Source organism: Budorcas taxicolor, chromosome 18 (genome assembly GCF_023091745.1).
Source record: "Budorcas taxicolor isolate Tak-1 chromosome 18, Takin1.1, whole genome shotgun sequence".
NCBI classification, from domain to species: domain Eukaryota; kingdom Metazoa; phylum Chordata; class Mammalia; order Artiodactyla; family Bovidae; genus Budorcas; species Budorcas taxicolor.
Window position 1 is genome coordinate 7,049,352 of NC_068927.1, and position 22,610 is coordinate 7,071,961.

The 22,610-nt window shown below is 46.7% G+C and overlaps 1 protein-coding gene across 4 annotated transcripts in view; it reads left to right on the plus strand.

Annotated features, from left to right (window-relative positions):
• The window catches only part of WWOX (WW domain containing oxidoreductase), a 915,589-nt gene that overhangs the window by 48,286 nt on the left and 844,693 nt on the right, over nt 1-22,610 (plus strand). For all 4 annotated transcript variants that reach the window (XR_008200887.1, XM_052655897.1, XM_052655899.1 and 1 more), the window contains exon 5: nt 3,481-3,587. Coding sequence is in view for 3 of the 4 variants with exons in the window: in XM_052655897.1 (XP_052511857.1) it covers nt 3,481-3,587 (107 nt within the window). In the remaining variant the exon portion in view is untranslated. The remainder of the gene's footprint in view (nt 1-3,480; nt 3,588-22,610) is intronic.

Below are 22,610 nucleotides of genomic sequence, written 5' to 3' on the forward strand. Positions count from 1 at the left end.
GCTGGCTTCCATGGAGAGTTTATATGAATAGTCTGGCCTCCATGAAGACTAGGTCCGCGGAAGTGGTTTGAGTGAACTAGCCATGCTTGCCTCTTTCACGTGGCAGTCTCAGTAAGATAACGATGCTCTGATTGTTCATATATACGAACATTATCTTGGACACACTAATCTGTGATCATCTGACGTGGCTTTGGCTGAATTACGTTGCTGCCTTCTCCAGTAGAATTGATTTCTTTGTCGTGGCGGCATATTCTGTGTGATTTTCCACGCAGTGTGGTATTTTACACTTTAGAATAGTGGGTGATAGTCAAGCTCTGAGATTAAATTCCTCCCCTTGCTTCCTTTCTCTTTCGTGTCAGCCGCATGTAAGGGTTCTAGGTGCTCCACACCCTTGCCAGCATTTGGTGTGGTCATTATTTATTTTTTAATTTCTAAAAATTTTAGCCATTGTAGCAGTAGATATCGTCTACTGCTACTGAGATGTAGCGTTATCATCTCATTGTATCTTTAATTTGCATTTCCCTAAGGACCAACGCAACCGGCTTCCTTGGTGGCTCAGAGGTTAAAGCGTCTGCCTCTAATGCAGGAGACCTGGGTTCGATCCCTGGGTCAGGAAGATCCTTTATAGAAGGAAATGGCAACCCACTCCAGTATTCTTGCCTGGAGAATCCCTCGGATGGAGGACCCCCAGTCCACGGGGTCGCAAAGAGTCGGACACGACTGAGCGACTTAAGTTTCAACTTTCAAGGACCGATGAATTCAAGCCTCATAAAATAGTTGAATTTTCTCTATTACTTGGAAGAGCTTATGTAAGATTGGCATTTTTATTTTCATAAATGTTTGGTAGGCTTTATTGTTCAAGGCAAATGGATCCAGAGTTTTCAGAGGAGTTTTCTTTAAAAACATCCAGATTTTCTTCAGTTGTTCTTTGCCCTTGCAGCGGGTTTTAAGTTGTGTCTTTGTGGGAACTTGTGTTTTCCATGTGTATTGAGTCTGTTGGGGTAAGGTTGCTGATTGTGTCTCTTCAAGGCCGTTCTGGGGTTTGTGAGTCTGACTGCTGTTGCTCACCCCGATGTCTGCCACCTGTGTGCTCACTTGTTCACTCAGTGTCTGCGCTAGTGTGTGTGCTGCCGCTGTCTGTCTGTCTGTCTGTCTCTCTGGCCCTTTGTCAGCTTTATTCGCTTTTTCCCCAAGGCAGTGACTTTTGGATTCTTTGTTCCTCTGCATTTTATGCTTGTTTTATTTTTATTACCTTCCTTCTACTTTCTTTAGGTAATCAGCTGCTTTAAAATTTCCTCTAACTCAATAGATGCCTGATAGAACTCATGTTTTCTTCCAACATGTATGTATGGTTATAGAGTGTCCTTTTTCCGAGGCTTTAGCTATATTCTATAAGTTTTGATATGTAGGAGTTTTATAATCATTTAAAGTATTTTCTGATTTTCATTGTAAATTTTTGAGTCATAATTTTTTGTTTAGAAGTGTGTTGCTTAGTTTCCAGTTGGGAATTTTCTAGGATCTTTTATTGATTTCTAATTTTATTCTACTATTGTCAAAGGGCATCTTTTACAGTTTTAATGTTTGTTTGAAATTTGAGACTGTTGCCCTGCACATGTTCAGTTTTGGTAAATATCCTTGAAGTACTTGAGTGTACGTTTGGCTGTTGTGTTTAGTGTTTAATATTTTCACTGTTTATCAGTGATTTAATATTTTCTGGTTTATCAGTTAAAGTCAGAAGTCTTCTATTCGTTCCGGTTTATTGACTTATTTTTATGTTACTGATATGTTAAAATCTTTCACTCTGATGGTGAATTTGTGTATTTCTCCTCTTAATTCTGTCAACTGTTGACATATGTGTGTATGTATATAAATTTAGAATGGTCACATATTCCTCATAGATTAGAACTTAAAATTATGAAGTATTCAGGTTTTTCTCTTATACTTCTTTTGGTTCATCTTTACATGGTATGTCTTTTTCCATTCTTTCAATATTTTATCCTTATATTTAAGGATATAAAACAAAACATATGCACTTTTGTAAGGAGTGTATTGTGTGTGTGTATATATATGTTTTATTCAGTCTGACGGTCTTTGTGTTAATGATTGCAGTTTTTAGTTCACTTTACTGGGGTTACAGATATATTTGGGGTTAAATATATTACTTTATTATTGGCTTTCTATGTAACTTTTTTATATTCCATTTTTCTCCTCTTCCTTGTTTTTTTCTTTTTAAAAATTATTCTACTTGCCCTTCCCTTAACTGGTTAAGTTTGTATTGTTTTACTGTTATTTCAGTGGTAATTGTAGAGACAGCATCCTGTATTTTTGACTTACTGAGGTTCTTATATAGATTAGCACTTTCTGGGCAGTGCAGGGGTCTTAGAATACTTGAATCTCAAGTACTTACCTCCTGGGTTACGTGTCATTATTGTCAATATAGTAATGCTCACTAGGTATGTTAAATTTGCGAACTGTCACTATTATCATGTAGAGTTTCTCATCTATTTCCCTTCTATTACTCTGTCACTCTCTGCAATCCTGACTTCTATCTAGGGTCCTTTCCCTCCCATCTGAAGAGCATCCTTTAGTGTTTCCTCTGTTGTAGACATGCTGAGGATGTATTCTCTCAGCTTTTGTTTGTTTAAAAATCTTGTTTCCGTTTATTTTTGAAGAGTATTTTCGTTGGGTAGAGAAGCACCAGATGCTGGCTCGCCTCCCTTGGCCTTCGCCCCCCCGATTCTCAGTCATACCGTTCCTCTGATGCCCTCAGAGTGGGTGTGTGTGCGTGTGTCTGTGTGAGCGTGTGTGCTGTTTTGTCCAGCTTTCTGATTGTTCTCAGCGCGTGTGTGGGTCTAGGAAACCGAGCTGCCATTGCTGGAAGCAGAGGTGCTGGAAACATTTAAAGTAGTCCAGAGCGCGCTGTCGGGACTTATTACCAGATGCTTGCTTTACTTTCCAGGTTTGTTCTCTCTGGTTAGACTCTGGACTCCTGAGCACAGTGACCACGTCTCAGTCTTTGTATATCCTTGCTCTTTGTATTCAGCACAGGACCTGGTTGTTGTCAAGCAGTGGTTCAAAGGCTGGCTGTGCCGCAAGCTCTGCTAAGGCTTGGCCTTCACCTTTGAAATTGCTCGTTCCTGGGGAAAGTTTTTTCAACCTCAACATTGTAGACATTTGAGCCAGATGATTCTTTGCTGTGGGACTGTCCTGGGCCGTATTGGATATTCTGTAGCATGCCTGGCCTTTACAGGCTAGGTACCAGTAGTACACCCCGCTTCCTGCCCCACAGTAAAGTCAGTAGACATTTGCTGACTACTGAAAATGTCTCAAGATATTTGCAGATTTCTTCTAGGGGGCACGTCCTGGCTGGCTGAGAACCACTAGAGTAACGCATAAGGTGCTCAGCAAAGGCCATTCAGCGTCATGGCTTGGTGCTTTTGCACTCGTGTTTTCTAATGCGGACTTTCCTTTAAACCACAGGGTTTGAAACTGCCAAATCTTTCGCCCTCCATGGTGCACACGTGATCCTGGCCTGCAGGAACATGGCGCGAGCCAGTGAAGCCGTGTCCCGCATTCTAGGAGAATGGGTAAGCGAGCGCTCACATTTTTCTTTTTAATTGTCGAATACACATGCCGGGATAAACACTTGAAGGATTTAGTACAGTTCATAAAGTTTATTGCTCTTGGAATAATGTTTTCTTTGTTGTTAAAGTCATACTCTCTTTGTTTATTTATGAATGGAAGGACAGGCAAGCCGTTCATAGTCTTGTTTATAGTTCTCTGTCAATGTCATCTGCTTTATTAGTCAGAGGTTCGAGCATGTTTACTCATTTAGCTCGTTTATTGAGAAAAACCGAATGTGGTTGACGCCCTTGAGTGTGACTAAGAGGTTGTATGTGGTTTTTAGAATGACAAGGAGCAGACTTCAGCCCATTTCAGTTTTTCCTCTTAGCTTTCCTCCGTGCACATGTGGGTGTTGATATGCCTGTGTGCACAAATATGTATTGAGAGCAGTCAGTGCTCTTGGGATTAAGGATATAGCATCAAATAAAGCAAAATCCCTGCCCTCATCAGCTGCTGGGTAGGAGAAGCAGACCATAAAGGGATAATTAAAGTTTAACGTGATGTCAGGTGGTTATAAATGCAGTGGAGGCCAGTGAAGCAGAGTGAGGGGTCAGGAGTGGACAGCGTGGACCATTTCAGCTTGGGTGGTCAGCAGAGACCCCTCTAAAGCTGTGACATTTGGTCCAGGCCCTGATGAAACAGCGAAGTAAGCTGTGCAAACGTCAGGGGCAATACTTCGCATGCACGTGCAGAGGGGGTGGAAATGTGCCTGGGGGATTGTAGGCTCAGTGGGGACGCTCCTGTGCCTGGAGCCCAGTCGGGGGTGAGGAGGCTGCAGGGAGGGGCTCAGAGTCTCTGTGAAGTGAGAGGGTTTGAGCCAGAGTGACACAACTGTTGAGTGAGGTTTTTTTCTTTTTTAACATGATCACCGGGCTTTGAAGTGACATACAGACCTCATTCATTCACGAGTCTGTGACGTGCCCCACTGTCGTAGGTACTGGGTGTCTAGCGTTAAGGGAAAAATAGGTGTTGCCAGTGTCTCTCTAGAGCTTTCAGCAGAGGGTGGAAGACAGATCAAGCCAAAGAAACATAAACATCAGTGTAAACTTGAAATGAGGCAAAGTGGTATTCCAAAATGGTGAACAACGCCTGAGAGGCAGGGGGCATTTGGAGTCCCCGAGAAAGAGGTGGCTGAGCTGAGATCTCAGGAGGATCAAGAGGAATTGGGAAGAAGGGTCAACCTGGGCTGAGGGGGTGGTCTGTATGGTGGCTCTGGGGCGAGGGAGACAGGTGGCTGGAGCCAGGTGTGGAGGGGGCTGGATAGTCCTTGCCAAGACTGTCTTCATCCTCTGAACACCATGGAAGATTTCTTGCCATCCAAAGAAATAGACCATGGTCTGTTAAAGAGAACGTCCGGCCTTCTGGACTGAGAAGTTATGAAAGTAAAGAAAAGGGAGATTTATTTCTGCTTTTTCAAGCAGGATTTCAAATGAACCCTTGTCTTGATCTCACTGGATTCATTATTTTGAGTTAAATTAAAAAACAGGGCCCATTTTTTCCCTCAGTTATCTTAGCATCTTTCTAACTCCAGAGTTAGAAAAATGTATTAACCGCTACTACGACTGAGCGACTGAGCTGGACTGAGGTGGCATAGAGTAATCTTTAGAGATGCATAGAGAATGAATGGTCATATGTGCATATGGTTTGGATCTTCCTAAAGCGTATACGATGAAAAGTGGGAGTCCTGTGCGCTCTTCTCTCGGGGGTGGAGAGCATTGACTGGCGCCTGCGTGTTCTTCCAGAAAAGGCTGTGTGTACTAGCCAGCACACCTGCGCGCTGCCCTGCACTTTGGTGCTTTTCTCTCCCTCTTGCTACTAGAGGGAGCCTTTTGTTCTCGGGGCACAGGGCTGCCTCGTTGCTCTTACCTGTGTGTGGCCCTCCGTCACGTGCCGACGCTGTCATTTACTTGGTTTGGTCTTCCGAGTGATGCTCTTGTGAAGTTCAGTCCCTCACATTTCCATCCACAGTTGGCTCTCAGCTCTGCCGCAGTGGACCATTCTTCTTTTTTTAGATTTATTTATTTTTAATTGAAGGAGAACTGCTTTACAGCGTTGTGGTTTCTGCCGTACGTCTGCATGAATCAGCCATGGGTAAACGTATGTCCCGTCCCACCCGCCTCCCGCCCCGCCCCTCCCCCGCTAGGTTGTTGCAGAGCCCTGGGTTGAGCTCCCTGAGTGGCACAGCGGACTGGCCACCTGTTCTGCATGTGGTAGTGTTTCCATGCTGCTCTCTCTGTATGCCGATGCGTTTAAGTACCACTTCGTCTTTATCCAGCCCTCTGTTGATGGACATGTAGGTTTCTTCCACGTCTTGGCTGTTGTAAATAGTGCTGCGTTGAACACTGGGGTGCATGTAGCTTTTCGAGTTACTGTTTTCTCTGGATATATGCCCTGAAGTGGGATTGCTGGGCTTAAGTACTCAGTTAAATGTTAGTTAGCTGCTGCTGCTAGTAATAATAATAAAATAATTTCTTATTCATACATGAAAGTACAAGGGGATGTACTTTTCTTAGCCTCTCCAAGTGGCCGAAAGAGGAGCTGTAGGGAGTGTGTTCATCAGCGTGACTCCAGTGGAGTTGCAGTGAATTTCTCCTGTCTCCATATGTCTGGACTCCTATGTTTTAATAGATGCGTATTTAGTTTGTTGATGAGTATTTTCCAGTGGAGCTCATATTAGCACTCAACTGTCATTTGAAAAGCCATCTTAATTATTGATGTGATTGCTTTTTCTTTTGTATTTACAGAGAAACACACTTTGCATATATTTGGGAAAGATTGTTAAGGGATCAGTCATCAGGAACGGCACGCAGTGGTTTATCTCAGAACGGTTGTTGAGAAAGCAGGGAGACGAGGGCTCAGAGAAAAGGTTTATTAGTCGGAGGCAATGGAATGTGTGCGTGTCGGGGAGAGCGTGCGTGCTCGGCTGGGTGTCGCCACGCAGTTTGATGCTGCGGGGCCTGAAGTGTTGCAATTATTCTAGTTGTCAGTGGAGCTGGTACTCGGTCTGTTTGTCTAGTTGGAGTGAAGTCGGGTGGAAAGCTGACAGTGCTGTGCCATGCTGCAGCCTCACTGACAAGCATCGGGAGATAGTGATCTCACGGTCTCTGCCAGGTAGGGAACGCTCAGCGCCAGCCTACCTGCTAGGCAGTTTGCTGTGCTTCTAATGGGCGCTGACAGCCTGTCTTCATGACGTGGGAGGAAGGGATGAGGGGGGCAGGATGCCACCTGACACACTGCTCGGACTTCTGAGAGCCTCCGGAGCAATCTAGCTGCTTCTAGACGCGCTCTCATCCGCTCAGCGACTTCATGGTCCTGTGCGCTTTAGTGTTCGTGGGCATTTCCCCCACTCTCCTGTGACAGAAGAAGCTTAAATCCGATCATTTGCCGTTACAGACAGAAGGCCTTGGGTGTGACGCCTTCTTTCATGTGTGTATGTTGAGGGGAGGCATGTGGGGTGGGTAATCTACAAGCTTGATGTCTGTCTAGTCAGGCAGCTTGGCTTGGAGAAACTGATCATCACTGAATGCATCACAGAGTGGAAGTCTCTTCCCCGTTGTTGTGAGTGATCTCTAGCTAAACAGAAATATAAAAACTCTTAATCTTTATAATAGTTATGGACTGTTGGGAAAAGTTCATCCAACATCAGCCACTAGGTTTGTTCCTCATTTCTTTGCTTTAAAAATTGTTTTTATGTATAGTATTGAATTTTCAATAAATTTAAGTATGGTGTAAACAAGTCTGTACACCAGCAAGAACTATATAAACCACTTGCTTTAATCAATGTGTGCCTAGTCGCTCAGTCGTGTCTGACTTCAGCAGACACACACACACACACAGGCAGAAAGGTTCTACCTTGGGACATTTTTGTTTACAAAATGTCATCTCCTTATCGTTACCTGCAGGTGGGATTGGGTAGTCATAGCTGTCTCTGTACTCGGCGCTCTGCTTATTGGCACTTAGCAGTGAGATATTTGTGTATGTGTGAAACCCATCCTGCAGATGAGGCTTTAGAGGCTGGAAGAAGGGGGAGGACTTTGCTCAAGCTCACACAGCTGGGAGCTACATGGTAGACCCAAGGTGTGAAGCCGTGTCTCCCGACCCCAAAGCCCATCTTATTACCCAGTCCAGAATGACTGGTGTGTGTTGTGGCGGAGGACGGGCCTATTTTGTGGGCTTGATTTCTCTGTCCATGATGTAAGGGTCCCTGTGGTTCTCCAGCAAAGAGAGCCTTACTGGTGGCGTTTTGAAACCCAGTTGCTGAGCCTCCCCTCCCCAAGGAAGCTCTTCTCAGACTTGCATTTCAAGTGGTACACAGTGTATTGACTGTTGAACTTCAGCTGCCTCTTTGCCCTTCCCTGTCACAGGCTCAGGAAAGATTCTTTATCAGATAATAAATTATTCATCCCTCTCATAGACATAATTGGTTGCTAAAATATTCTGAGTTTCCTCTGTCTCCAGAATGCCTAAAACTTGTGATTGGTTCTTCTCCTCCTCCTAAGTTTTTCCATTTCGTGTCTCATTCTGAAATTTTTGCATTGACTTATTAATCTTGCCTGTTATTCATTGTCTTTGATCACCATCTCCTTGTCTGCATTTGCATGTGTTGGTTTTTTCACTCAGTCTTGAACTGAATATTTCAGACTTTACATCCATTGTAACCTTTGCATAACAAGGGCTATGATTTACTGCTGAGTTTTAAAGAGTGCAAAGTCAAGCCATAGACGGAGAGTTCGAAACCACCGCTCCCAACCACGTGGAGCTCAGCGCAGGTGCATCCTTTCATCAATACGGGCCCCCTGAGTTCTTGTTAAACAGTTTCGGCATAGTGGGGAGAGATGGATTTCACCTTCAGATGACGTTCAGCCAGTGGTCGACAAGTCTTGTTTCTGGCCACTAGGCATTTAGGCTCCATCACTTAAGAGGAAAAAAGTACGTGTGAGACTGAGTTTCATGTTTATTATGGGGCATCTACAGAGAGTTTCAGACATAGCCGTTGTTAGATGAAACAGAGGAGACACAGCCCTTGAGCCAGTGAAACCTTCCATGCACGGCCAACCAGAGATACAGCTGTACACGAGGCAGCGTCTCAGGGTGGGGTGGCTCATGCTACCAAAGGTTAAGGTTTATTGTGAGCATACATTTAAAATCGACTGAGCTTTAAGTTACAGGGAGGCAGCCCAGAGGAGTGGAGGCAGCCCCGGCTCTGGAGTCATCCAGACCTGGGAACCAGTCCTGATTCGGACGTGAGTTTGCCGCGTCTCCCTGGGCGCATTTGGTTATGCCCTTGAACATTTGGTTATGCCCTTGGTTTATTTACTTGTGGAAGGGGAATGGTCCTGGTAATGGTTCATTATGCACACTCTTGCACAGAACCCAGCACGTAGTAAAGACTCAGAAGAAAAAAAAAAAAAGGTAGTTTCTGGAGAGGCCGGCTTGCTCAATACAGATCCCTAAAGTAGGCACACTCTCAGAAATCTTGTTGGAAGATGTGTTTCCTCTTATATCTTTAAAAAAAAAAAAATTGATTAGAGCCCTCGGAAGGAGCCTGGCCTCCCTGCTTCTTCCCGTCAGAGTGTCAGGTCACACTGAGATGAGCTGAGGTGAGGCGAGGGCTCCGTGCTTCTCCGGGGGCCAGGAGGGGCGTGGGGAAGTGACTGGCCGTGTTGCTGGCGCCCACGCCCTGGTGTGGCACTGGCTCCGTTCCTCGGGAGCTCAGCTGGGACCAAGCCCCTCCCCTTTAGTCAGCTGGGGACACAGATGTGCCTGGAGTTTGAAGACTTTAGAACTAAGTGGCCGCAGTAGTTTTAAAATCTGTCCACACATTCTTTCTTCTTTTTTTAGTGTTATTTTAATGTTTATTTTCATTTTCTTATGGCTGCGTGGGGTCTCTGTTGCTGCGTGCAGGCCGTCTCTGGTTGCATCGAGCACGGGCTTCTCGTCGTGCTGGCTTCTCTTGCTGTGGAACACCAGCTCCAGGGCGCGTGGGCTAGGTAGCTGTGACTCACGGGCTTAGTTGCTCTGAAGCATGCTGGATCTTCCTGGACCAGGGATTGAACCGGCGTCCCTTGCATTGGCAGGTGGATTCTTAACCACTAGGCCACCAGGGAAGTCCCTACACATTCTTGGATGCCCCTTCCCTTCGGATATGGATCCTAATTCTCCTCCCCTCCAGTGTGGGCTGGACATAGCGATTCACTGTTCAGGGATACAGTATGGCAGAAATGATGGAGTGTGACTCACAGGAAGGATCGTGAGAAGCTGGTGGCTTCCTCCTGCCTGGCGTCCTGGATTGCTCAGTATGGGGGAAGCCAGCTGCTGTGCTGTGGGGCTGCTCGGGCATCCCTGTGGAGAGCCCCTGGGGTAAGGAACTGAGCCCCATGTGACAGGCCTCCCGAGGGAGCCCTCTTGGCCTCCTCTGCCCCCGTCAAGCCTGCAGACCACTGTGGCTGACAGGTCGATGGCAACCGCACCAGAGATCTTGAGTCAGAACCGTCTCTTCCTGACCTAGAGAATCTCGGTGAGACAGCAAATGCTTACTGCCTTAAACCTCTACACCTTGGGAAACGTGTTACATAGCGGTGGGTAACAAATAAGGGATCCTGGCCTCAGGGGAATAGGATCTTAGAAACTGGACGGTGGGTGCAAAGGACAAGACGTGGGTACTCGCCCAGAGATGGCCTCCGAGTGCAGGCGGCCTTACGTTCGTAGGGGGATGTCAGCTGTCTCAGTTGCCGTGTCCCACTTCCTCCCACCGTGGAGACCACTTACACAGCTTCTCTGAATAGAGCTCCCTCGCATTTGGCTTAAATGCTTACGGGGGTGGTTAGGCTTCTCGCTGCAAGGGCAGCCCATCCTGTTTCTATGCATCTTGTAATTAGACAGTTCTCCCAAAGACTGAAGGCAGAATCTTTCCTGTCTTTTTCCCACCAGACTTCTCATCACACCCTACCGAGCACTCACATCTCTCAAATTCTGTAAGTAATAAATCCAAAGTTATTGATGACACCAGGTTACTGAAAGTTGGCTGAGAGGCTGGCCCCTCTCATTTCTTTGCATCCTGTGGCCCTTTTTTTTTTTTTTAATTGGAGTTTGGGATTCATGTGGTAAGGCTCAGCAGCTGGGGAGAACCCGTCTGCTCTAGTGCCCTTCAGCGGGTACCAGGTGCAGAGCCCGGACCTGCTGGGCCTTCCTTGGAGTTAACGCATCACCGTGAGCCAAGCGCAGAGTCTCCTTTTAAGTGACTGTAGAACATTGTCCGCATCTACCTGGTGTTTCTCAGGTTCTGATTGTTCCAGCCACGCTGTGATCTGTACAGTGGGTAGCCGGGAGAAACTTCAGTGCATCTCTGTACTGGCGTTGCTGTTGTTTACTGAGAGGGACTAATTAACTTTGATTATTGCACTAATATTATGGCGCTTTGACAACCCTTCAGATTTATGACTCTGAGAAAATAAACAGATGAAATGCAGGTGCTGGAGCAGAAAGAATAAGTTATTACTGAACTTTAATTACCTGGAATGTTTTAGCCAGGAGAGAATTAGTTGATGAATTACAGGATGTTGAAATCTACATCAAGTTGTGAGCAACATGCAGACAAAAATGAAAGGGGCGGCTGGGAGGGTGCTGCTCTTACGGGAGGAGAGGAGAGGGCACGTCTGATAGTGATCTGAGTACTGCTTCGTCGATTAGTCCCTGTTTCCAGTGGAGCAGGGTTTTACACAGTGCTGTTCAGAGCCCGGCCCCTGACCCCACTGTCAGCATCACCTGAGAACCTGTTAGAAATGGAGATTCCTGGGCTCCCCCTGCCTGAGACCTTCTGGGTCAGAGTCTCTGGAGGGGGAGCCCAGCAGTGCGTGTTTCACAGCCCCTCCAGGAGGCTGAAATGGAGATTCCTGGGCTCCCCCTGCCCGAGACCTTCTGGGTCAGAGTCTCTGGAGGGGGAGCCCAGCAGTGCGTGTTTCACAGCCCCTCCAGGAGGCTGCGATGGAGATTCCTGGGCTCCCCCTGCCCGAGACCTTCTGGGTCAGAGTCTCTGGAGGTGGAGCCCAGCAGTGTGTGTTTCGCGGCCCCTCCAGGAGGCTGCGATGTATTGCTCTGCAGTTCTCATGCTGTGTGCCTTTTTGTTTTTTTTTTTTTTGCTTGTTTGTTTTTAAATAAAAGCCCTGGCTGGATTTTTACCTCTTTTTACAAAAATCAGGTGGTATTCTTACAACCTCATTCACCAGCTAACCCGGAGATTCTTAGACTGTTTAAAAACCTGTACAGCTGCTTATTAAACATCTGTTTGTACTATAAGTAGTGGGTGCTCTAGGGCAGTTTAGTATACAGTACGTCCCCTACATACACACCTTCCCCAGTTTGTGCAAAGTTTTGAAAGTTGTGAACTTCCAAAGCAGCTGCGTGTGTTCGCGTGTCCAGTCACGCAGTTAGTTCGTGTGTCTGACGTGCAGCGTCAAGTGCGTGCATCCTCGTTTAATTCTCCCTGTTGTGATTCCTGCTCTGAGAGCCTTTACCAGATCGGTGTGGGGGAAGGTTCCTGCTGCTTAGAAACTGTGAACATAGAGAAAAGCACGTTCCCTTATGTGCAGCCCTCTCTGAGGAGTAGGGTGACAGTGTATTGTTCAAATCAGAAAATGCTGAGAGCCATAGGGTCATGCTGATCATCCCAGGAGGAGAGGCAGAGGCCAGGAGAGCAGTGGGGACCTCCGAGCAGCCCTGTCAACTGTAGTTACCAGCCATCCACCCTGGCCGGGCTCCATATGGCACAGGTGCAGTCTGCTTCTGATTAGCCCTGCACCGGCCTTCGTCCCTGCAGCTCTGGGCCCTCTCCTGGCCTTACCTTTTAAGAACTTGCTGTTTTCATTCCCATAGAAGCCTGGCCAGCCTCCAGCCCAAGACTGTCTCCATTCCTTGGACAGTTGCAAAGCTAACTGTGACTCCAGATCTTTCGTTGTCAAAGTTGCAGAGATTCTTTTCCTATTTCTTGCCTCTCCGAGTCTTTGCTGGGGCTCGTGGGTGCTTCGTTGTGGTCTGTGGGCTTTGCTTGTTGCAGAGCATAGCCTCCAGGGCACACGGGCTCTAGAGCGCCCAGGCTCAGTGCTGTGTGATGGGACAGGGACCGTTTTTTAAGTCTTTACTGAATTTGTTATGGTATTGCTTCTGCTTTATATTTTGGTATTTTTGGCCCGAAGTGTGTGGGATCTTAGTTCCCTGACCAGGGACTGAACCCACACCCCTGCCCTGGAAGTCCAAGTCATGACCGCTGGGCCCCCAGGGACGTCCCAGCACTGCAGAGTGTCTGCTGCAGACACCCTTCCGTTCATGCAGCTTCTCCCATCGTCTGGACCCTTCCAGAGGCCGCCTTCTTGTGGATAGTGCTGTGCACCTGAGGAGCAGAAATGCAGTGTTGATGTTGGACTGAACCCGACTCTCCATAACGTAAATCTACCCAGAATTCATGCAGCACCATTTAGAAACGCACAGCGATCATCAGAACTGCCTTCCACTCGGGGTGGTTCATGGCTTGTCTGGTCTGGGAATGTGGGTAAGTGAGAGCTGGTTAAGTGTTTATTTTCAGCTCTGTTTAAATTTGCAACCTTGGAGAAGATGCTGGGGCACTTGGCAGCGAGGTTGGTGATCAGAGTCATGATAGGCTTGATGGCCTCCTTGCATGCCTGCCAATGGCTTTGGGGAGACGTCAAAGAAGAGCAGAAATAATTCTACGTTTCCTTAAGGCATATGTGAAAAAAAAAAGTTCTTTTTAGTCATACATGACCCATTGGGTTTGGTAACTCTTCTAGCCGTCACTTGTAGAGGGTCCAGCAAAGGTGGAAGCTCGTTTGTGCAAGAGTGATACAGTGGGAGATCCAGTCATGGATTGGTGAGGTCATTTGTCTATTGTAGGGAGAGTTTTGGATTACAGGATGACATTTTGGTAGACTGGTGTCATCAAATGGTGACAGCATTCGGGGATTGAAAAGGACTTGCTGAGATCATCCCGTTTACCTCCCACCCCCGACTCGACAGATGGGGAAGCTGAGGCCCAGAGAGGGTAACTGAGCCTTCAGGGAGGGAGGGAGAGAACCACTCTCCTGAGTGTTCTTATGGAGCTTTTTAGTGCCAGCCTCTGCACGATGGGTTTGATCACTGTTTTCAGAGTTCTCTGATCATTTCTTGCTCAGAAAGGAGGAAATTAGAATTGTTGAGCTATGATTTGTTTTAATCAGAAAGAAATTGTCTAACATAAATCTCCCCGTGAGTGCTGGAAAAGCCCTAAAGCGGCCAGGAAAGAAAAATATCAATACTTTGCAAAGGAGGAATGATTGTTCCAATCCGTGGCTTAATGACTCTAAGCCTTAATGAGACTCAGGCTGGAGCAGGCTGTACAGGCTTGGTGGCTGGGACCACCAGTGAAAGGCCCTGGGGAGGGGAGGGCTTTGGGGTGCTTATTTGGTTCTTTGCTATGGACGCGATTTTTCTAATTGAGCGGGAGTCCCTACTACTGGATAGTCATTTTTTTTTCCTATGAAGAGAGTAAATTTTTTTTCTCTGACTAACACAATAATTTATTTTAAATTACAGCCTTTTCTATTGAAAGCATTCATTTATGTTAGATTATTCCCCAAGTGAAATTTCACTGATGCTGTATAATTAAATATAGATTTTTTTTTAAGTATATATATTTAAATTTAAAAGTGGACAGATCAGGGTATATCAAGACTTTATTTAAAGAGAGTAGATAGCACCCCCCAATGAGCATGATGCCAGTCAGAAAGGATTCCTTTGGCCTCAGTGTGTCCCTGTTCAGGGCCAGGCACCTTTGTGGGAGGGGATGCTGAAACGTGCTTGCGTCATCTGTCTAGAAGCGAGGTCTTACCAGTATAAATAACTGGCTCGGGCTCTGATCTGCCCCAGTTTGAATCCTGTTTCTCTACGAACCAGGTGACCTTCACTTCCTGTTTCCTCATCTGTAACATGGGATGCTAACAGTATCTGAGTCACAGGGTTGTGAAGATTAGCTGCTCTTGCACAGAAAGTGCTTAGAATGGTACCTGGATACTTAGCACAGTACCTGGGTACCTGGTGTGTGCTCTACAAGATCAAAAAAAAAAAAAAAGACATTTGAGTCCCCTGTGCGGTTTGGCCCCTGCCTGCCTCTCCAGGTTCCCCCCCTACTGCTTGCCTCCTTGTCCCAGCTGTACCAAACCCACGGCTGTTCCCAGACTCTCTGTCTCTCTCTCTCTCTCTCGGCCCAGAGGACTTCCTTTGCTTAGGGCAGCCTCAGCCACGGTCATCCACCTAACTGATGGGCACCTCCTTATGCTGTGGGTCTCTGCCCATGTGCGTTCTCTCCCCAGAGCTCTCGAGGATCGCTTCTGCCCACTCTTGCCCGCCTTCCCTCCCTCCCTCCCCTTCTCGTAGCAGAGGCTTAGCACCCCCTTTTCTCTGAGAGACGTGGCAGTGATGAAGAAAGCAAAGGTCCCTGCTTCCAAGGAGCTTACAGTCCACGTTTTGGTTTTAAACACGTGTCCGTCACAGCACTGCTCACATCATACACTGAGCGTTGGCTGAATAAGCCAGAGATACCTGGTGGAACTTTACTGTATGCCAGGCATCCCACTGGATGGCGAGCCTGTGTAGTATCTGAGGTTCTGTGCTTGCCTTCCAGGAGTAGAGGTGTTTTGACAGACGTGTGCATTAATAATAGTATTATTGTCACTAACCCTCCACTTAGGGGTGCGGGTGTGGGTTGGGCCGGAGTCGGGCAGGCCCAAGTTGCCAGCCCAGGTTGGGTAATAGCCAGGCAGCATCAGGCCGCGTGCCGCGTGTCCCGTCGCTGGTGGATGCTGTGGGAGCGGTCGGCCGGAAGTCCGTGGGCTTCTCTCTGACTCCGGCCACCGCGTTCACGGCCACAAGCCTGCAGTATGGAGTCAGCCCGGCCTGCACAGGCGTCCTGGCTCTCCATCTGCTGGCGGGGGGTGTTCTCAGCCCGGGCGCCCCTCCAGCTGACTGGGGAGGTGGGAGCGCTGCTCCCCTTGCAGGGTGCTCGTCAGGATGGAGAGGGATGACAGTGCCGGCTCCTGGCCGCACTCCGGCCCACCTGCTGGTGCAGCTTCTGGGGTCTCTTCCCCACGCCTGTCTGTCTTGGCTCCAGCCCCTCGGGGTCTTCCTGTCCCCCTCTTCCTTCCAGATGCCAGCCAGTGCCTCTCCTGGGTACATCTGCCCCGGTGAAGCCTCCTCGCTGCGGTACTGGATCCCATGGGACGGTGACAGTTTCCAGAAGCTTCCAGTCCGTGTGCCAGCCGGGAGGAAGTGGAATCATTCCCTGTGCCTCGGCTCGCATCCTAGAAGGCTGCACAGACACTCTGGGCAGGCTTCAGCGACCATGCATCAAGGCCTCCATTACGGCTCTGGAATGAAAACATGCCCCGGTGCTCCCCGAGTGCGGAGCTGGAGGCTGTGCATGGCCCAGACCTCGCAGCGTCACTAGCCCCGCTCCCACCCGATCAGGAGGCCCCGCGGCAGCCAGGGGCCACTCTGCACGCTCAGCGGCATGCTTGCTCCCCTGAGGATGCAAAAAGAAAAACAAAAGCAGGCGTTCCCAGGACCCGAAACGTCGAGACGCACTTCCAGCCTGAGGCAGGACGGGTCACTTGAAGCTCAGAGCAGTGACGTCCTGTCCACGTTTGTGGAGCTGGACTCGGGACAGGCCGCAGAGCTGTCACGACTCACTCGGTTTCTCGTCGTCTTTGTCAGAAACGCCGACTTCATAGCCCCACGTTCATGTTCTCCTTAGCAGGGACCCTCCTGTAGAGGCAGTTGTGAATCTGGCAACTCAGAATCGTAAAGGTTTTAGGATTTGTGGAGAATTTATCCACGAAAGGAAATGGATGAATTAAAGATACTAATGGGCTCAGCCGGCCCCCACAGGGAGGAATCCTCGGGATCCATGTTTCTTCCCCCTTCATGCTGTAAACATATGGCGCGGATTTTCTGCCCTCTTTACAGATGCTGAGAGAAGGCAAAGACAAATATTTATATTACATTCATGTTTTACAGTAAAAACACTGTTCGGTTTGTTTATACAGTTCCACTGTTACAGTTTTTATGGTTGGTAATGAAACCACTGTAAAAACCAGCCTGGGTTATATAGTAGATACGATAAGGCCCAAGTATTCAGGGAGAGACCCTGGATGGAATGGTTGACGTCACAAGTAGGGCATCAACGACTGAACGATGTGTTAGGACAGGCCAGGCTAGGCTATAATAACAGACGACCTCAAAGTCTCCGGGGCTTAAAGCAACTGAGGTTTATTTCTCCTTCCAGTGACGTTCTCCATCGGGAGTTGCTGGGAAGGCCGAGCTAGATGCAACCTGCCTTAGCTGCCTGGAGTCAGTGTGCGCCGCTGGAGGCTGTGACCGAGGAGGAGAAAGGCTTGCTGACCACACGCTGCGCTTCGGGCTCATGGCTCAGAGGCGGCTCACGTTCCAAGGGCCAAAGCCATGTGCAGCCTCTAGGTGCAGAGGGGGGCACACCCACCACATGCATGGAGGGCAGGGCACAGCCAGCATAGCAGAGCGCCGCCCGCAGGACCCTTCTGGCCACCTCAAGCCTCTCTGGGTTTGTTGTTGTTGTTTAGGCTCTAAGTCGTGTCCGACTCTTTGGGACCCCGTGGACTGTCATCCGCCAGGCTTCTCTGTCCATGGAGTTTTTGCCATTTCCTCCTCCAGGGGATCTTCCCGACCCAGGGATCGAACTAGCGTCTGCTGCATTGGCAGGCAGGTTCTTTACCACAGAGCCACCTGGAAAGAGCCCCTTTTTGTTGTTACTTAACTGTAAGTCCGGCTTCCCTGATAGCTCAGTTGGTAAAGAATCCGCTTGCAATGCAGGAGACCCCAGTTCAATTCTTGGGTTGGGAAGATGCGCTGGAGAAGGGATAGGCTACTTACTCCTGTATTTTTGGGCTTCCCTTGTGGTTCAGCTGGTAAAGAATCCAGCTGCAATGTGGGAGACCTGGGTTTGATCCCTGTGTTGGGAAGATCCCCTGGAGGAGGGAAAGGCTACCCCCTCCAGTACTCTGGCCTGGAGAATTCCATGGGCTGTATAGACTGTGGGGTCACAAAGAGTTGGACATGACTGAGCAACTTTCACACTTTCAACTGATAGTCTGTGTCTTGTCCAGCTTTGAATCAAATCGGGGTACAGAAGGCATGAGAGACCACCCCCGTCTCCCTAAAGTTGATGAGACTCCTGTCTTCATTTTGCCACGACCTGGATAGAAGGGACCCGCAGCCGTCCGCAGGAATAGGTCACCATGCAGGAAGAGGTTTCAGATCCACAGGTTGAGCTGTGACTTTGTCTGAGTGTGTTTGCGTTTAAATGCTGATGCCTGGAGGTCCATCAGTAGACTGCGCTTCTTTAAGACTATTGCTCTCAAGTGGTGTACACTGCCCCCGTCACACAGGCATGGAGCGCTGGAGACAACCAGTGACCCAAAGGAAATGAAAACTGTACTTATGAAATCAGCATGAAGCGACTTTTCACAGATACTTGAAGGTGGTGTCTGGAGCTGAGATGTCCAGTATGGTAGCCAGTGGCCACATTTGGTAATTGAGGGCTTGAAATGTGCCTGGTCCAGGTTGAAATAATCTGTAAGTGTGAAATAAAATACTTTACAGATTTTGAAGACTTAGTATAAACATATGAAGTATTTTATTAATTTTTTTATATTAGTTTCCATGCTGAGATGATGTTTTAGATACTGTGTTGAAATATTAAAGTCGCTTTCACTTGTTTCTTTTCACGTCTTTTTTGACTTGGCTACTAGAAAATTCAAATTACATATGTGACTTTCATTATTTTTATTGAACAGGACTGATCTAAAGGGTAAGCATCAGGAAGAGAGAGAGAGAAAATAATTTGATGCCTTTCTCATAAATTCCTCATTGCTGGAACTCACAGTTTAACCTGACAGTTTATATCCTTGTTGGCATTTTCTGCTTAATTTTTTTTTTTTTTTTTTTAACATTTTAAAATAATTCCAAATTCTCCTAGTAGTGGCAGAGACTAGGAGCTAGAGTTCCTTGGGGACCCCTCACCCAGCTTCCCCCAGTAATGACATCTTTTGTAACAATACTAGAATGGTCAACTGTAGGAAACTAATATTGGTAGAGTATTTTATAAAGATTTTAGTCATATTTAATAGGTTTTTACATGTATTTATTTGTGTGTGTGTATATAATTCTGTGAAAGGTTATCACCTACTTAGGTTTGTGTAACCACCACCATAATAAAAAAAACTGAACTGTTCTTTCATCTCCCAACCAACACTCTTTATATTAGTTTTTGTTCTTTGAGTTACTTTTAAATTTTTAATTGAAGTGTAGTTGATTTATAGTGTTGTGTTAGTTTCTGATGTACAGCAGAGTGATTTGGTTATATAAAGATGTTTGTGTGTGTGTGTGTGTTTGTGAATATATACACTTTTTCATGTTATTTTCCATTATGGTTTATTACAGGTTGTTGAATATAGTTCCCTGTGCTATCCAGTAGGACCTTGTTAATCCATTCTATATATAATGGTTTGCTGAGTTATTTCTTAACTAGGTCTGTTACTTAGGGTGAAAAACTTCTAGGCAACTTAGTAGCAAAAGATGCTCTTGGCTCCGAAGTCCATTGCTTTTTCTGCCCATCCTGCCCCTAGAGCGTGGCCGAGTTCTCCCCAGCTCTGCACGACGTTATCCCTCGCCTTGAGCAGAGTGAGAGCAGTGCACACCTCTTGAGGAGGCAGTTGCTTCCTGACCCAGTTTTAAAGGCGACAGGAATGCCGTCCCCTTAAACGGGCAGTTTCTGTGACCCATGTGAGCCAGGTGTTCTGGCTGAATCTAACTCCCAGAGTTGCAGGTTTTCTCTTTTCTTTTTTAAAGAAAGTGCCTTATAAGTTGCATTTGGTGATTTTGGAAATAGGTATTATTTGCTGTATTGGAAAGCTTTTTTTTAAACAGGAGGGTTAACTAGGTATGTGCTTCTCTGGCTACTGAAAGTAGGCTTTCTTGATACTTGTGTCCTGAGCTTTGTATCCATTTCTTGTTGTTAAGGTCAAGTACAGTTTATCTTAATTTTTAACACCTCAAGAGGCCACAGAGAGGCACCCGTCTGCACTTTCTTCAGGCTAAACAGCCCAGGGAGCAGACCCCTACATGATCAATCGCCTCTATGGCTGGTTCTGCCTTCCTGCATCCTTACTGAACATACCGTCTAGACACAAATGCTCTGTTCCTCTGTTTACCTTTTCCTGAAAAAACAAGAGGTTTTTGTTACCAGCTTATACTGGTTACATATCAGTGTGGCATGTTCTACATTTTATTAATCCAGGAATTTGTTCCCTTAACCCCTCCAGGATGGAACCGTATCTGCCATGCTTATTTTCAACTTCAGGATCTGTTATGACTTTGGAAATCTTAAGCAAAAGGTAGTTTTAAAAATAAAATCAGTGACTATGAGAGTCCCATGTGATAATGGAAAAGAAATCTAATTTGTTTGCACCTCAGTTTCAGTGTGTATAAATTGAAGAGACTAATAGTGATGACTATGATGTGATTTGTTGATATTTGAATATATTGTATTTGATGTAGCATGAGGCCCACAGCTGACTGTCCATTGTGTAATTGTAGTAAAAAGAGACAAAGCCTCTAAGCATAGGACCTTGCACTTTTGTGTACTCAGTGAATAACTTCATTTCCGTTGGTTTCTCCTGTTTGTTGAATGAATGAGTGAATGGATGAATGAATGAATGGACTTGAATTCCCCCATCACAGTTAGCTTTCTTCTTGAAGGTTGAAAGAAACTAAATAATTTTGACCAACTTTGGAGAACCAAATCAGAAAACATAAAACAATGCATGGAAGCCAGTTGAGTTTTTGTTTCCCTTATTATTCCATTTTTAAAAATCTAAGGCTGTATTTTTGTATGATGCAAATGCTCAGGTTTAAACAGATTCTTTGGAAGCCATGAAATTAAAAGACTTTTACTCCTTGGAAGGAACATTATGACCAACCTAGATAGCATATTCAAAAGCAGAGACATTACTTTGCCAACAAAGGTCCGTCTAGTCAAGGCTATGGTTTTTCCCGTGGTCATGTATGGATGTGAGAGTTGGACTGTGAAGAAGGCTGAGCGCTGAAGAATTGATGCTTTTGAACTGTGGTGTTGGAGAAGACTCTTGAGAGTCCCTTGGACTGCAAGGAGATCCAACCAGTCCATTCTAAAGGAGATCGGCCCTGGGATTTCTTTGGAAGGAATGATGCTAAAGCTGAAGCTCCAGTACTTTGGCCACCTCATGCGAAGAGTTGACTCATTGGAAAAGACTCTGATGCTGGGAGGGACTGGGGGCAGGAGGGAAAGGGGATGACAGAGGATGAGATGGCTGGATGGCATCATTGACTAGATGGACTTGAGTCTGAGTGAACTCTGGGAGTTGGTGATGGACAGGGAGGCCTGGCGTGCTGCAATTCATGGGGTTGCAAATAGTCGGACACGACTGAGTGACTAAAATGAACTTGGAAGATGTGGTTGGGGTTCAGGGATTTAAATGATGGGGTGGGTGTTTCCCAGGCATTTTAAGACCTCCTAAGGCCTCCATTTCCATTAAGCATTATGGATGCATTCCAAGAATTTAATTAATATAACATCTCTTTGTTCATTGTAATTCCTCACCAGGGTTAGGAGAACTTGGGAGTGTTTAGTATTTTATTCAGTTGATTAAAAGGTACTTTCTATGGTTTTCTAAGTAGCTATTTTCTATGGAATTCAGAAGTTGTCCCTGAATATTAAATCAGTACAACTAAAATGATCAAAGCATTGAGAAGTGCTTTCATCCAAACATAGAAGAATAGTTCTCTTGCCTCAGTTGGGAAAAATAAAGTTACAAGGCTACAGATTGGAGTAAAGGGTCATATTTGAAAAATCCCAGAACAGTAGCAGTTTTATTTGGAAGTTTCGAGGAGCTAAAATAAGAGGAAAAAAAAAAACAACCCAGTAAATCTTATACTTCATAGAATGGGCATTAAACTATGGGTTATTATGATATGGTCCAGGCTGAAGATTCATTGGCTTACATAAGGATATTCCAAGATCTATGGGTGGTTAAGCTCCCTCGTGGGTCTTGGTGGGGTGAGGGTGGGGGAAGGACATGCCTTTTGAAATCAAATAAATGTTTTTCCCTGGGGCCACTGGAGAAAATGGAACCTACATCTGACGCAATAAGGTGCATCTTCTGTTAGGATTCTGTGCTTGGCTAACGTTGAGATTAGATTGAATCCTGCGAGGAGGGGACGGGACAGAGGAGGCGAGTGGGGGTGGGGGGTGGGCAGGAAGTCATTCTGGGTGCAGGGGGCTGGGGGGGTGGGCAGGAAGTCATTCTGGGGTGTGGGGGTGGGCAGGAAGTCACTCTGGATGCGTCCTGGGACCGCCTCACCCCTAGCACTGCTGCCACTGGGTTGAGCTGACTGCAATGGGTGAGACTTGCTCACAGGTAGGGAAGGAAGACGGAGAAGCAATGGCACCCCACGCCAGTCCTCTTGCCTGGAAAATCCCATGGATGGAGGAGCCTGGTGGGCTGCAGTCCACGGGGTCACTAAGAGTCGGGCACGACTGAGCGACTTCACTTTTGCTTTTCACTTTCATGCATTGGAGAAGGAAATGGCAACCCACTCCAGTGTTCTTGCCTGGAGAATCCCAGAGACAGTGGGCCCCTGTCTATGGGGTCGCACAGAGTCGGACACCACTGACGCGACTTAGCAGCAGCAGCAGCAGAGAGGGAAGAAAAACATACTCCCGCCTGTCAGAAGTAGCATAATCATGAGTTTCTAATACATTTGTTTGAGCTTTCAACAAAATGCTCCAAACATTTATCACATGGCCCCCACATTTTAGCAGGTTTCATTTAAAAAAAACCTTGGATACCTGTTTTGTACATATTATATAT